This window comes from Eulemur rufifrons, chromosome 17, assembly GCF_041146395.1.
Source record: "Eulemur rufifrons isolate Redbay chromosome 17, OSU_ERuf_1, whole genome shotgun sequence".
NCBI lineage: Eukaryota > Metazoa > Chordata > Mammalia > Primates > Lemuridae > Eulemur > Eulemur rufifrons.
The window spans coordinates 49,042,674-49,056,449 of NC_090999.1; the positions used below are offsets into that span (position 1 = coordinate 49,042,674).

Here is a 13,776-nt window from a genome sequence, read left to right on the forward strand (position 1 = left end):
AAATCAGTTTCCAAGAACCCATCAACGATGTTAAGAGAGGACTTACCATACTTGGGAAATTAAAGGGACTATTTAGTGAAAACAATCATTCTTACCTTTGCATATTCCACTTATATCAGGATGCAAACTGAATGCAGATCTAAGAGATATGTCTTCATCAAAGTGCAACCTTTCAAATACCAAAAAAGAAGGCCCAGATTATTATCATGTTTCTTAAAGAAAGACTAACAATTTACCTCATTTTTATGACACCTAAACTTACTAAAATTTTTAGTTGTACCGCCATTAATATTTCTATTTCAAAGTGTTATTTCAGAAATGTATACTTTAAAAATTTATCCAAGAGGAAGAATAAAGACTCATGCATATGGTCATACTCATTTTTACAAATATTTTGTTATAATTTTTGAGTACTTGAGGGTAAAGAACAAATATCACTACAGTTTTTGAATAGAGATGAAATGAGGCAACCACTTGATGGGCCAGTGCTGGTAGCTTTTTTCCTTCACATTTCTCTATAATACAGAGAACCTGAGATTAAAATCCTAGTGCTAAATCTGAATGTACATTTTCCTAATATACAGTGACAGAATTCCTTTAATTTTTGGATTTATTTCTATGTTCAAGGAAGCACCATAACAAAGAGAGAAGACACATAGTCCTTGCCCCCAAGAAGCTTCAAAGATAGTGAGGGATACAGATCTAATAGCAATGATAATACCATGGTGAGCATGTTACTAGACAGACTGAAATATTTATCTTTTCTTCCGAAAAAAATATTTATAGAATTCAAAAATGGGCAAAAGACTTGAGTAGACATTTCTGCAAAGAGGAAATACAAATGTCCAATAAGTACATAAAGAGATGCTCAACATTACTAATTATTAGGGAAATGCAAATCAAAATCACAATGAGACACCACTTCATACTCATTAGGACAGCTATTACAAAAAGTGAAAATCTTATATAAAAAAACCAAAAAATAACAAGTATTGGCAAGGATGTAGGGAAATTGGAGCTCATATGCTGGTGGGAATGTAAAATGGTACAGCCAGTGTGAAAAAGAACATGGCAGTTCCTCAAAAAATTACACACAGAACTACTATTTGTTCCAGCAATTCCAGTTCTGGATACAGACCCAAAAGAATGGAAAGCAGGAACTTGAACAAATTTGTTTATCCATGTTCATAGAAACATTATTCACAATGGCCAAAAGGTAGAAACAAACCAAACATCCATCAATGGATGAATGGATAAATAAAAAGTCTACACATACAATGGAATATTCTTTCTGACACATGCTGCAACATGGGTGAAACTTGAAGACACTATGCTAAGTGAAATAAGCCCAACATAAAAGGATAAATATTGCATGATTTCACTTATATGAGGTACCTACAATAGTCAAAGTCATACAGACAGAAAGTAGAATGGTGGTTGCCATGGGTGGGAAGAAAGCGGAAAGGGGATTTATTGCTTAATGAATACAGAGTGTCAGTTTGGGGTGATGAAAAAGTTCTGTAAATAGTGGAGCTGGTTACAGAACAATGTGAATGTACGCGATGCCACTGAACTATACACTTAAAAATGGTTAAAATGTGTTATATTTTATCACAGTAAAAAAAATTAAAAAAAAACTTTCCAGAATCTTTAAATGCAAATGCGAATCATTTGTACTAAAGCATGAGTAAGTAGTTTCATATTAAGGTATTTTGGGGGTTTTTGTTTGTTTACTTCCTTGTTCATTTTACATTTTTTATGGAAAATTTCAAACATCATCAAAAAGAGAAACAATAGTGTACCTGTCATCTGGGTTCAACAATTATCAGTTCACAGTCAATGTTGTTTCCTCTATAATCCTCCCACCACTTCCTCTACCCACTGCCAGTTTCCCAATGTATTTTAAAGCTAATCCTGGACATCTTAATTCATTTCATGTAGAAATAGTATATAACTCTAAAAGATAAGGATTCTTTTCAAACATAACCATAATTATCACACCTAAAAAAGTCAGTAATCCCTTATTAGATTTACAGTCTGTAGTAAGCAGCCTCTAAAATAGCTCCTGATAAAAAACTGGAATTGGAATATTCCCAACACAAAGAAATGTTAAGTGCCTGGGGTGATGGATACCCTGATTTGATTAATTCACATTGTATGCCTGTATCAAAATATCACATATACCCTATAAAGATATACAACTATTATGTACCCATAATAATTAAAAATTAAAAATTAAAAATTAAAAAAAAATAGCTCACGGTATCTATGCCCTTGTGTAATCCTCTTCCTTGAGCATGGCCTGGACCCAGTAACAAGAATACAGCAAATACGCTGGGATGTTACTTCCAAGACTAGGTCACCAAAAGACATTGGCTTCCACCTTGTTCTCCCTCTTTTACTCTCTCACTTCTTCTCCTATGGATGCCAGCTTGCCATGTATGTGAACTTCCCTATGGAGAAGCCTGCATAGCAATAAACTCAAGGTGGCCTCCAGTAAAGAATTAGAGAGGAACTAAGGCTCCAGTCCAACAACCACATGGGAAGTGGATACTTCTCACTGATGAATGCCTTGAGATTAATGCAGCCCTGACTGACACCTTGAAAAAAGCCTTGTTGAGAAACCCTGAGTCAGATGACACAATTAAGCCAAACCTGGATTCCTAATCCACAGAAACTATAAGGTAATAAATGTTTATCGTTTTAAAACATTGAGTTTTAGAGTAAGTTGTTATACAGCAATAGAAAACTAATAGACCAGTAGTCACACTTCCCCAATTGTTTCTTTAGTTATTTTGTTCAAATCAAGATCCAAACAAGGTGCCAAGATGAACACATTACATTTGATTGGTAAGTCTCTTGAGTCTGTTTTTAAATTTTATAAATGACCCCTTTTCCCTCCCCTGCAATTTTCTTGTTGAAGAAATTAGATTGTCTTTCCTATAGCTTCCCCCACTTTAAAATTGCTGATTGCATGTCATCTAACATGTTCCTCTGTCCTATGTATTTCCTGTAATACAGTCATTAAACTTAGAGGTTTGATCTAATTAAAGTTCACTTTTGGAGGCATGTATGTACTTCTAACAGGAGATAATAGACTGTGGCTGTTACTCTTTTTGTAACAGTAGTGGCCACTGATGACCATTGCCTAGGTCCATTCATTATTTCACTAAGAGTATATAAAATGGTGATATTCTAATTTCTCATTATTACTAGAAATATTTACATATTAAAAGAAACCCTTTCACTCATCAACTACATAATTACCTTCAGTTAAGCCACATTACTTAGTAGGTAATTCAAATCAGTATGCACAGGAAAGGTAAAATAAATGCCTACTTCTTTCTCTTTCTTTACTAGTTTTCAGAATAATAAGTTTTTTTAAAAAAAGAATATTACAAACTCATAGATTTAAATCCATTGCTTATTATCTTATCAATAATCAAAGTATCCCATCTTTAGCTAGTCAGAGCCTCTTCAAAGTGAGTTGTTTGACATGATGCCATTTGCTATAGACTAAATTTGCCTCTCTCCACAAATTCGTATCTTGAAACCCTAACTCCCAGTGTGACTATATTTGGAGACAAGGCCTTTAAGGAGGTAATTAAGATTAAATGAAGACATCAGGGCCTCTTCTAATATGACTGAAGTCCTTGTAAAAGACAGTTACCAAGAATGTGCATGCACAGAGGAAAGGTCAGCGGCCTCAGGAGAAACCAACACTGCTGGAACCTTGATCTTGAACTTCCATCCTCCAGAACAATGAGAAAATAAATTTGTTGTGTAAGCCACCCAGTCTGTGCTGTGGAATTTTGTCAAGACAGCCCAAGCAAACTAATAACACTACTAGTCTTCGCTAGCTTCCCAGTATAAGACATTCCAGGATCATCTTATATTAATACATCTCCTGCCTCGGACATGGAACCCATCATTTCTCATGAAGCCCTGGTTCCTTTTAATGGGATACCATATTTAGAGTCCACAATACTAATAATATCATTAACAATGTGATTACTGAAAAAAGTTATTTTGTAATTCATGTCCCTAGAGTATATCTTATTTGGCATGTAGAGCTAAATTCTATAAAAGGCATATAAAATAATTCCTTTTGTGTAATTATGCTACCAAATCAATACATAATTAGGTTTATTTCTTTCATCCAGCTTTTGCTTTTCAGGATTTTTTTCATGTTGATTTAATTTTGTTTTGTAATTATGTAACATTAACATCATTCCAACGACAAATTCACAAAATAAGATTTTAGAGATGTCTGGCTTCTATCCCTGTCCCTTCACCCACCTGTTCTTGTCCTTATTTTTTTTAATTGTATGGTTTATCCTTACAAGTTTTTAAAAATATAAGCAATACATGTGTGCGCATGCGTGTCTCTTCACCCCTTCTTAATTAAGCAGTAGCATTCTATGCACATTTTTCTCTACTTTCTTTTTCCTTTACTGTATCTAGTAGATCCATCACAGGTAGAGATATCCCTCATTCTTTTTTATTAATTCATATACCTCACTATGTGGATTCTTACTGTTTTAAAAGATGACCGTGGAACTAAAAAACAAAGAAGTCTTTTAGTCAGAAAATGTACAGAACTATTTCATGTTTTCCATTCCCAATCACAAATATACATAACATACCTAATCTCACATACAATACAAAGAAGAAACAGGTTACTCAGGGAAAAAAAAAATCACCATTAAAAAAACCCAAAACTTCTTAATATTCTCAGCATCAGCAAAATTAACAATGAAAAGGATTGCAGTCCTTCACTTTTCTAACACACCCTCTGTGAGAATAAGTACACGCTTCTGATAAAAGAAAAAAAGCATTTCCTTTGTTCATTTCTACTGGCCATTACTAAAGATTAAAAATTCATTATTAGAATATGAATAATACCATTACTACAGTGCATTTTTCCAAGAAGTAAAGCAATTTATTAATTTTATGTCCCTAAAAGTCAGGGTTATTTTACCTCTTAAAAATTTTTGAGGGTTTTTTTATTTTTAAAATTATACAAAAGGAACATGGAAGAATTTGGGGGGGGGGAAGTAATGAAACTATTCCATATCTTGATTGTGGCAAAAACTGTACTTATCAAAATTCATAGAACTGTTCACTAAAAAGGGCAGATCTCACTGTATGTAAATAAATTCCACCTCACAGAGTGGCAGAATATTCCACCCCAAAATATGCCACTTTGACATAAGGATTACTCTGAGCTAAAGGAAACTTGAAAAATAGCAGATGCAAAAAGGATATTCTAATCTTTCCTTTTTCTTTCTGAAAATGGCAGATAAAAACTTCTATGTAAAAGATACCCTGCCTGTAGCAGAAGAAAAGAAACATTCTTCCATAGCCTAGGGAATTCTGGACAAACAGATCTTGTTAAAATAATTATCTTCCTTTACTCTCCCTACATAATTTAGTTACTTTTCCACAACTGGCTCTCTTTATTCAACCTAATACAAAGCATACAGGTTTCACCATTTCTTTGGGTCTTCATTTCCTTATGAGGGCTCCCATGTCACATAAAACTTATTTCCTATTAATCTATTTCGTGTCAATTTAATTCTTAGGATCAGCTGGGACCCTAGGAGGGAAGAGGTGGAATTTCTGACCCCATCACAACCTTAATTTAAAAATGAAAAAAATATAAAGATGTTGATATTCCATATGTAAACTTACAAATTTAACATTATACCAAAAAAAGTACAAGATTTTTTGTTGAACTTAACAACTGATTCTAAAGTTCATACGGTAAAATAAAAAGGAGTAGCCAGGAAAATTCTGAAAAATAAGAACAAGGAGGTAATGACTACAAAATATTAAAATATTTTCTGATAAATTTTTTAATGTGATACCGGCACATAAAATGACAAATCAATAAACAGAATAAAAGCACCCAAATAAATTCACATACATATGGGAATTTAGTATATTAAAGAGGTGGAATATCAAACCAGTGAGGAAATGATGTGTCTTCTTGTTTAAAAAAATGATATTGAAACAATGAGAGACATATCTAGAAAACTATTTAGTTGAATCCACACTTCACATTGTACTCCAAAAAAAAATCCCACATGAAGGAAAGATGTAAATGTTAAAAAATGAAATAAAAAGTACTAGAAGAGGCTGGGCACAGTGGCTCACACCTGTAATCCTAGCACTTTGGGAGGCTGAGGTGAGAAGATTGTTTGAGGCCAGGAGTTCAAGAGCAGCCTGAGTATGAGTGAGACCCTATTTCTACAAAAAAGAGAAAAAAATTTTCCAGGCGTAGTAGCATGATCCTGTAGTCCGAGCTACTAGGAAGACTGAGGCAGGAGGACTGCTTGAGCCCAGAAGTTAGAGGTTACAGTGAACTACGATGACGCCACTGCACTCTAGTCCGGGCAACAGAATGAGACCACGTCTCAAAAAAAAAAAAGTATTAATACTAGATGAAAACAAGGAGAGATTCTTTATAATTGGAGAAGAAAAAAGGCCTATCTAATTATGGTACAAAATCCAAAATATTTCAACTATCAAGATGACAAACCACCATACTCTTTGACATAGTGCTTCTATTTTTAGAAAATAGTTTTACATATGTTCTCAAACATATATACACTTAGAAAACATCCCTGGAAAGATTACAAGAAATCTGATACATGGGTTGCCTGTGAAAAAGACAATTGGGTGTTTGAGGGGACAGAAATGATAGATATTTTACCATATATCCTTTTATACTGTTTTTTGACTTTTGAACCAAGTAAATATATTATCTATTCAAAAACACTATAGGAAATGTGAGCAATAAAGACAAACATAAATAAGATAGAAATCTTCTCTAATTCTACCTGTATTAAGACTTTGGTATATTTTCTTCCAGCTTTCTATGGAGACTTGTGTGTGCACATTATAAATTCTTCTATAAAGTTTGGATCAATTTGTACAAAGTTTTAAAACTACATTTTTCACTTAATATTATATTTAAACATTTGCAATGTCATTAAAATTCTTCCCCAAATCATGAAATATTGATAACATTCCATTATAAGAATATATCATAATTTATTTAGGCATTATATAATTCTAAAACATTTAGTTTATTTTTAATTTTTTTCTTATTGCAAATAACTCTAAGATAATTTCCTTATACATAATTCATTGTTTTGGGTTTTTTCCACCATTTTCTTAAGAAAGGAGTCAGGGCTACTTTTAATCTTGAAAAATGAAGAGAGTAGGATCCAGAAAAATTACTTATCCATGTTCAATCAACAAATCAATTGAAAACAGAACCTTAATTTCCTGATTTTTAGTCAAACCATTAAACTACATCCATAACTAATACCCCAAAAGTCACTAACTACTTTCTTATGGATGTAATATTTTAATAATAAAATATAACTTAGAAATATTAAAAATATGAAATAATGGAAAGTATTAACTATAGAAAAGGGAGGGGAAATTAACTGGTTGGGTTAAAACAAAAAAATCTCAGGTAAAATTTTACTGAAGATTTGAAACAATTTTCAATGCTTTGTTTAAAGTACAACAAAATTTTTCATGACAATTAGAGTTTCAGTTTTATATGTTATCAAAATTTTTACAGCAGGCCAGGCACGGTGGCTCACGCCTGTAATCCTAGCACTCTGGGAGGCCTAGGCGGGTTGATCGCTCAAGGACAGGAGTTCGAAACCAGCCTGAGCAAGAGCGAGACCTCGTCTCTACTAAAAACAGAAAGAAATTATCGGGCCAACTAAAAATATATATAGAAAAAAATTAGCCGGGCATGGCGGCGCATGCCTGTAGTCCCAGCTACTCGGGAGGCTGAGGCAGGAGGATCGCTTAAGCCCAGGAGTTTGAGGTTGCTGTGAGGTAGGCTGATGCCATGGCACTCACTCTAGCCTGCCGAACAGAGCGAGACTCTGTCTCAAAAAAAAAAATAATAATTTTACAGCAAATAGTCCTAACGTCATGATGAGCCCTTGATTTATAAAAAAATCTAATTAAAATATCTCTTCAGAGTAATAGTTCTATAAACAGTACTTGGCACCATTCTACTTTAATCAGTGGAAGAGACTCTATTTTGACATAGATCTTGAACAAAAACATTATTTGCTTTAGCTAATTTTAATGTGATTATTAACCACGTCTCCTTGTGCTTTCCTTTCTGTTCCTACCTTCCCCCAGGTGTATTTAATAACCTTTGGAACAGGTTTTCTATCTAGATAATTCATATGAAGACAGCGCTGGTCTGTCTTGAGGGATAGAATTAACACCCAATCTTGCAGGCTAATTATATTAGATTACCCCTTTATTATATACAATCATAATGCTTTGAGGACAAGATTTGACCTGAACATACACTCAAATCTATCTAACAATAAGCTGTCTTTTAAGTGGTTCTGTTTCAAAGTATTAAATAGGATTAACTTGAGATATATCCCTTAATGTTATTGAGTAGTGAATATTACCAGAGGCTGAGACAAAAAGCAAAGGTTGGTAAAAAGTTCCCCTGCACATATAAGAAAAACAAATCCTGCCTCTTAGAAAATAAATCACAAGCAAATAAAACCCTATTAGCACCTTGCATATTTATAAATTAGTAAATACCTACAGAGCCATGAGGACTCGATTCACTTTAGGACAAGGCTTCCAGAGGCAGCAGTAGGACCAAGTCCAGGGTCTCAAGTGCTTTTTCATACAAAGTTAACACCTCACATCTTAATTCTTTGAAAGCCTTGCCTATTCTAGTCCCAAAGGTCACCAAAAACTTCCTCAGTTCTCAGCAAAAAGACCTTAGTAGCTCTAACATTTCTTAAGGATTATAAAGCTATATGAAACTGTATAATGTTCTACCTGCTGGAGATATCTAGTTTACTAGGACCTGTGCTCTTCATTCCAAAGTTGGGAGCCTGTGCATGAAAAACAGCCAAAATGAACTACATACAAATAAGCAAAAAAGGTAAAGAAGAAAAGAAAAACCAAAACACTGACATTCAGCTCCAGCTCTGCTTAGAATTCGACTGTATTGCCACACCATTAAAAAGAACACTAATTTTTAACCTTGAACTATGAAGTCTGAAAGAAAGTTTCTGTGGCACTGAAGAGAAGCATTTAAAAATAAATTAGAGGGAAAAAAACGACTGGCTAGCCAAGACAGAATGATCCACCTATAGCCTATTTCTCCATTCCTATAGCCATTTCTTCCATACTCTGTAAGAATTTTTTTTTTTTTTTTTTGAGACAGAGTCTCACTCTGTTGCCCAGGCTAGAGTGAGTGCCGTGGCGTCAGCCTAGCTCACAGCAACCTCAAACTCCTGAGCTCAAGCGATCCTCCTGTCTCAGCCTCCCGAGAAGCTGGGACTACAGGCATGCGCCACCATGCCCGGCTAATTTTTTCTATATATATTTTTAGCTGTCCATATAATTTCTTTCTATTTTTAGTAGAGGTGGGGTCTCGCTCTTGCTCAGGCTGGTCTCGAACTCCTGAGCTCAAACGATCCGCCCACCTCGGCCTCCCAGAGTGCTAGGATTACAGGCGTGAGCCACCGCGCCCGGCCTGTAAGAATATTTTTTAAAAGCTACCTGAGAAAGCAAATAATAAATCAGATTGGAGCGTGAAGTTGAAATCTGAATAACAATCTGTTTACAGATGAGTTTCAGTGTTTTCTGGTCCTTTTTTTGCCTTCCAGCTTTGATTCAAGGCCTAATCCTGGAAATATCCAATAGACACAGATACCAAAAAAAAAAGCAAAAAAAAAACAAGAACCCCCCCTATTTCTGTCCAGAAAACTAAGGAAAGGGGCCGCTGTATACCAGAAGGTGTAGGAGAAATCCCTGGGTTCTCTTTCATTTATTTTTTCCTTGTCTCCCAGCACTGCCCTAAGGCCAGTCCCGGCCCTAGCCCTAGAGCAGGACTGCTATCAACCACGGCAACTAGGGCACTTAAAAGAAAACATTTTTCTACCAGAGGAACTGGGAAAAGGAGTCTGTGTTGTCTGCAAAGTATGGAAAGAATCCCCCTTTTCTTCTCTTTTCTTAACTCAGGGAACCCCTCTATAGTGAGAAGGATAACATTCTGCAAGAAACCTGTCTTTCTGGTCATATGAACCAGCAAGTGGTATGGAGAGGGAAGGGGACATGAGAATCCTGGAGAAGAAAGACAGGGAAAGGGGAATCACCTAATTTTATATATGATCAAATGGAAGTCTCAGGCACAACCCTGAGCTGTCCACATGTGGAGCAGACCCAAGGAAGCATAACAAAGGCTTAGAAAACTGAACTATGATATTAAGTAACGTCCAAGTCCCAGATTAATCCCCAGCGGTACAAGTGTCAGGCATGCTCAAATAACAGTGAAGGCTGATGTAGCCACCACACACAAAGGCAAAATAGAATGTGCAGTCTGAACCTAATCAGGTTGACTGCCCGTCAAACCAAACAAAAATCTCTAGAGAATTTTAACAGGAACAAGAATCCAAAACATAATATTCAAAATGTCCAGGAGACAATCCAGAATTACTCAACAGGTGAAGAACCCCCACCCGATGACACAGATGTTGGAATTTAAAAGACAAGACTTTAAAGCAGCTATTATAACCATCTTCCATGAGATAAAGGTGAACACTCATCAAATGGATGGAAAAAAGATTAAAGTTCTCAGCAGAATAAAAACTATAAAAGAGAAACAAATGGAAATTTTAAAAGAAAAAAATATAATCTTTGAAATAAAAAATTCACCAGATGGGGTCAAAAACAGAATGGAGATGACAAAGGAAAGAGTAAGTGAACCAGAAGATATAGTATTGGAAATTACACAACATGAAGAACTGAGAGAAAAAAAATTGAAAGAGAAAAATGAATAGAGGCTCAGAGATCTGGGAGATAATATCACAAGGTCTGGAAAGGAGAAAAGGTTGGTACAGAAAGAAAAATATTCAAAGAAATCATGACAGAAAACTTACTAAAGTTGATGAGAGACATGAATTTCAAGCTTGATAAACCCTAAGCAGGAAAAACACAAAGAAAATCATGGCCAGACACATCATAATCAAACTGCTGAGAACCAAACATAAGAAAAATTTGAAAGCAGACTAAGAAGTTACATTACACGAGAGAACAGTAATTCAAATGGGGGAAAGGAGGGCTTGACTACAAAGGAGCAGCACAAGGGAGTTTTGCTGGGGTGATGGAACTGTTCTGGATCTTGATTGTGGTGGTGGTTATAAGATTCCGTGCATTTGTCAAAATGTTCCCAGTATACCAACAAGAGCAAATATTAATGTATATATGAATACATATAAAAGAACCAAAAACCTGGATATGATCCTTCATTGCAGTCCTCCCCTCACCCTTCATATCTAATCAACCATCATCTCCTGCCAAATTTACTTTCTAAAGATTTCTCAATTTTGTCCTTTTTGCTCTATTCCCACTGTTTCTTCCTAGTTGAACCCTCATCATCTCAGTCTGTTACTACTTGATCCCAAACCTAACCTCTCCAGTCTTGCTTTGCAAGAGGCATCCTTGCTCTAATAGTATGAGCTTTAACCTGGAAGTTTCTTAGAAATGCAGAATCACATACCCCACCCCAGAACTCCTGAATTGGAATTCACATTTCAATAGGATTTCAGAGTGATTCATAAGCATACCAAAATTTGAAAGTCCTAGTCTAAACTATGCCAGAGTGAATGAAAATCTAATGATGGTACTCTTCCACTTAAAACCTTACAAGCACTCTCCCAGGACACACACAGGATGTATGAGACCTTACATGACCTCACCCTACCTTCCTTCCCAGGCTCATCTTTCACCACTCCCCACCTCACATTTTGCATTTCAATAAGAGTTAACAGTTTGTTTTAGGTTGGAGTAAAAGTAATTGCAGTTCTAGCATTGTTGAAATTTGCCATTTGATACCAGAATACATTCTTAAATAAATGTGGTTATGTTATACATAATTTTAATGCACATTTCTCACTTTATTTCTTTTTTCCTAATGACTTATTACTTGCTGTTTATTTTATATTTATTTTAGACTATAGAAATTATGTTAGACAAAAAGCAAATTCGAGCGATTTTCTTTTTTTTGAGACAGAGTCTTGCTCTGTCACCCGGACTAGAGTGCTGTGGCATCAGCCTAGTGTATAGCAACCTCAAACTCCTATACTCAAGCAATCCTCCTGCCTCAGCCTCCCGAGTTAGATGGGACTACAGGTGTGTGCCACCATGCCCAGCTAATTTTTTCTATTTTTAGTAGAGATGGGGTCTTGCTCTTGCTCAGGCTGGTCTCCAACTCCTAAGCTCAAGGGATCCTCCTGCCTCGGCCTCCCAGAGTGCTACAATTACAGGCTTGAGCTAATGCACCCAGCCTCGGGCGATTTTCTTGAGTTCAAAAATGGGTCATAAAGCAGCAGAGACAACCCACTACATCAACAATGTATTTGTCCCAGGAACTGCTAATGAACGTACAGTGCAGTGGTGGTTCAAGACGTTTTGCAAAGGAGACGAGAGCCTTGAAGATGAGGAGAGCAGTGGCCGGCCATTGGAAGTTGACAACGATCAATTGAGAGAAATCATTGAAGCTGATCCTCTTACAACTACACCGGAAGTTGCCAAAGAACTCAACGTCGACCATTCTATGGTCTTACAGCATTTGAAGCAAATTGAAAAGGTGAAAAAGCTCAATAAGTGGGTACCTCATGAGCTGACCAAAAATCAAAAAAATTATCATTTTGAAGTGTCCTCTTATTGTATGCAACAACAATAAACCATTTCTCAATCGGATTGTGGCATGCAACTAAAAGTGGATTTTATACAATAAGTGGCAACAACCAGCTCAGTAGCTGGACCGAAAAGAAGCTCCAAAGCATTTCCCAAAGCCAAACTTGCACCAAAAATGGTCATGGTCATTGTTTGGTGCTCTGCTGCCAGTCTGATCCACTACAGCTTTCTGAATCCCAGCAAAACCATTACATCTGAGAAGTATGCTCAGCAAACTGATGAGATGCACTGAAAACTGCAACACCTGCAGCCAGCACTGGTCAACAGAAAGGGCCCAATTCTCCACACTGCCCCACTGCACACGGCGCAACCAACACTTCAGAAGTTGAACAAATTGGGCTACAAAGTTTTGCCTCATCTGCCATATTCACCTGACCTCTCGCCAACTGACTACCACTTCTTCAAGCATCTTGACAACTATTTTGCAGGGAAAACCAGCAGGACACAAAAAATGCTTTCCAAGAGTTCATGGAATGCCAAAGTGTGGATTTTTACGCTACGGAAATAAACAAACTTATTTCTCATTGGCAAAAATGTGTTGATTGTAATGGCTCCTATTTTGATTAATAAAGATGTATTTGAGCTTAGTTATGATTTAAAATTCATGGTCCAAAACTGTAATTACTTTGCACCAACCTAATACATTCCAACAGGCTGAACACAATGCCATGTCCCACCTCTACACCTTCACCTATGCAGTTCCCTTGGCCTAGAGTACCTCCTCTTCTTCATCTGACTAAATCCCAACCCATGTTCAAGCCTCTATTCAGGAGTCTACCCTTGCCAACTCTGATGGCCACCTAGGTTGAGGTAAGTAAGAGTCCATCTCCGCTTCTAAACTACCCTGGACATAACCTCCATCCCTAGATTTCCCATATTATATCACAATTATCTGCTTAAGTGTTTTTCCTGAAGATTTCTCAAAAGCAGTGGCCTCATCCCTGCCTCTAGTACATAGAACACGCTCAAGAAAGGTTCTGAGAGACTGAAATACTCACT

General features: G+C 36.1%; 1 protein-coding gene across 2 annotated transcripts in view; it reads right to left on the reverse strand.

The window, feature by feature from the left end:
• ANKRD31 (ankyrin repeat domain 31) overlaps positions 1-13,776 on the reverse strand; it is a 106,413-nt gene that overhangs the window by 91,895 nt on the left and 742 nt on the right. For both annotated transcript variants that reach the window (XM_069492421.1, XM_069492420.1), the window contains exon 2: positions 96-169. In XM_069492421.1, the coding sequence (XP_069348522.1) occupies positions 96-169 (74 nt within the window). The remainder of the gene's footprint in view (positions 1-95; positions 170-13,776) is intronic.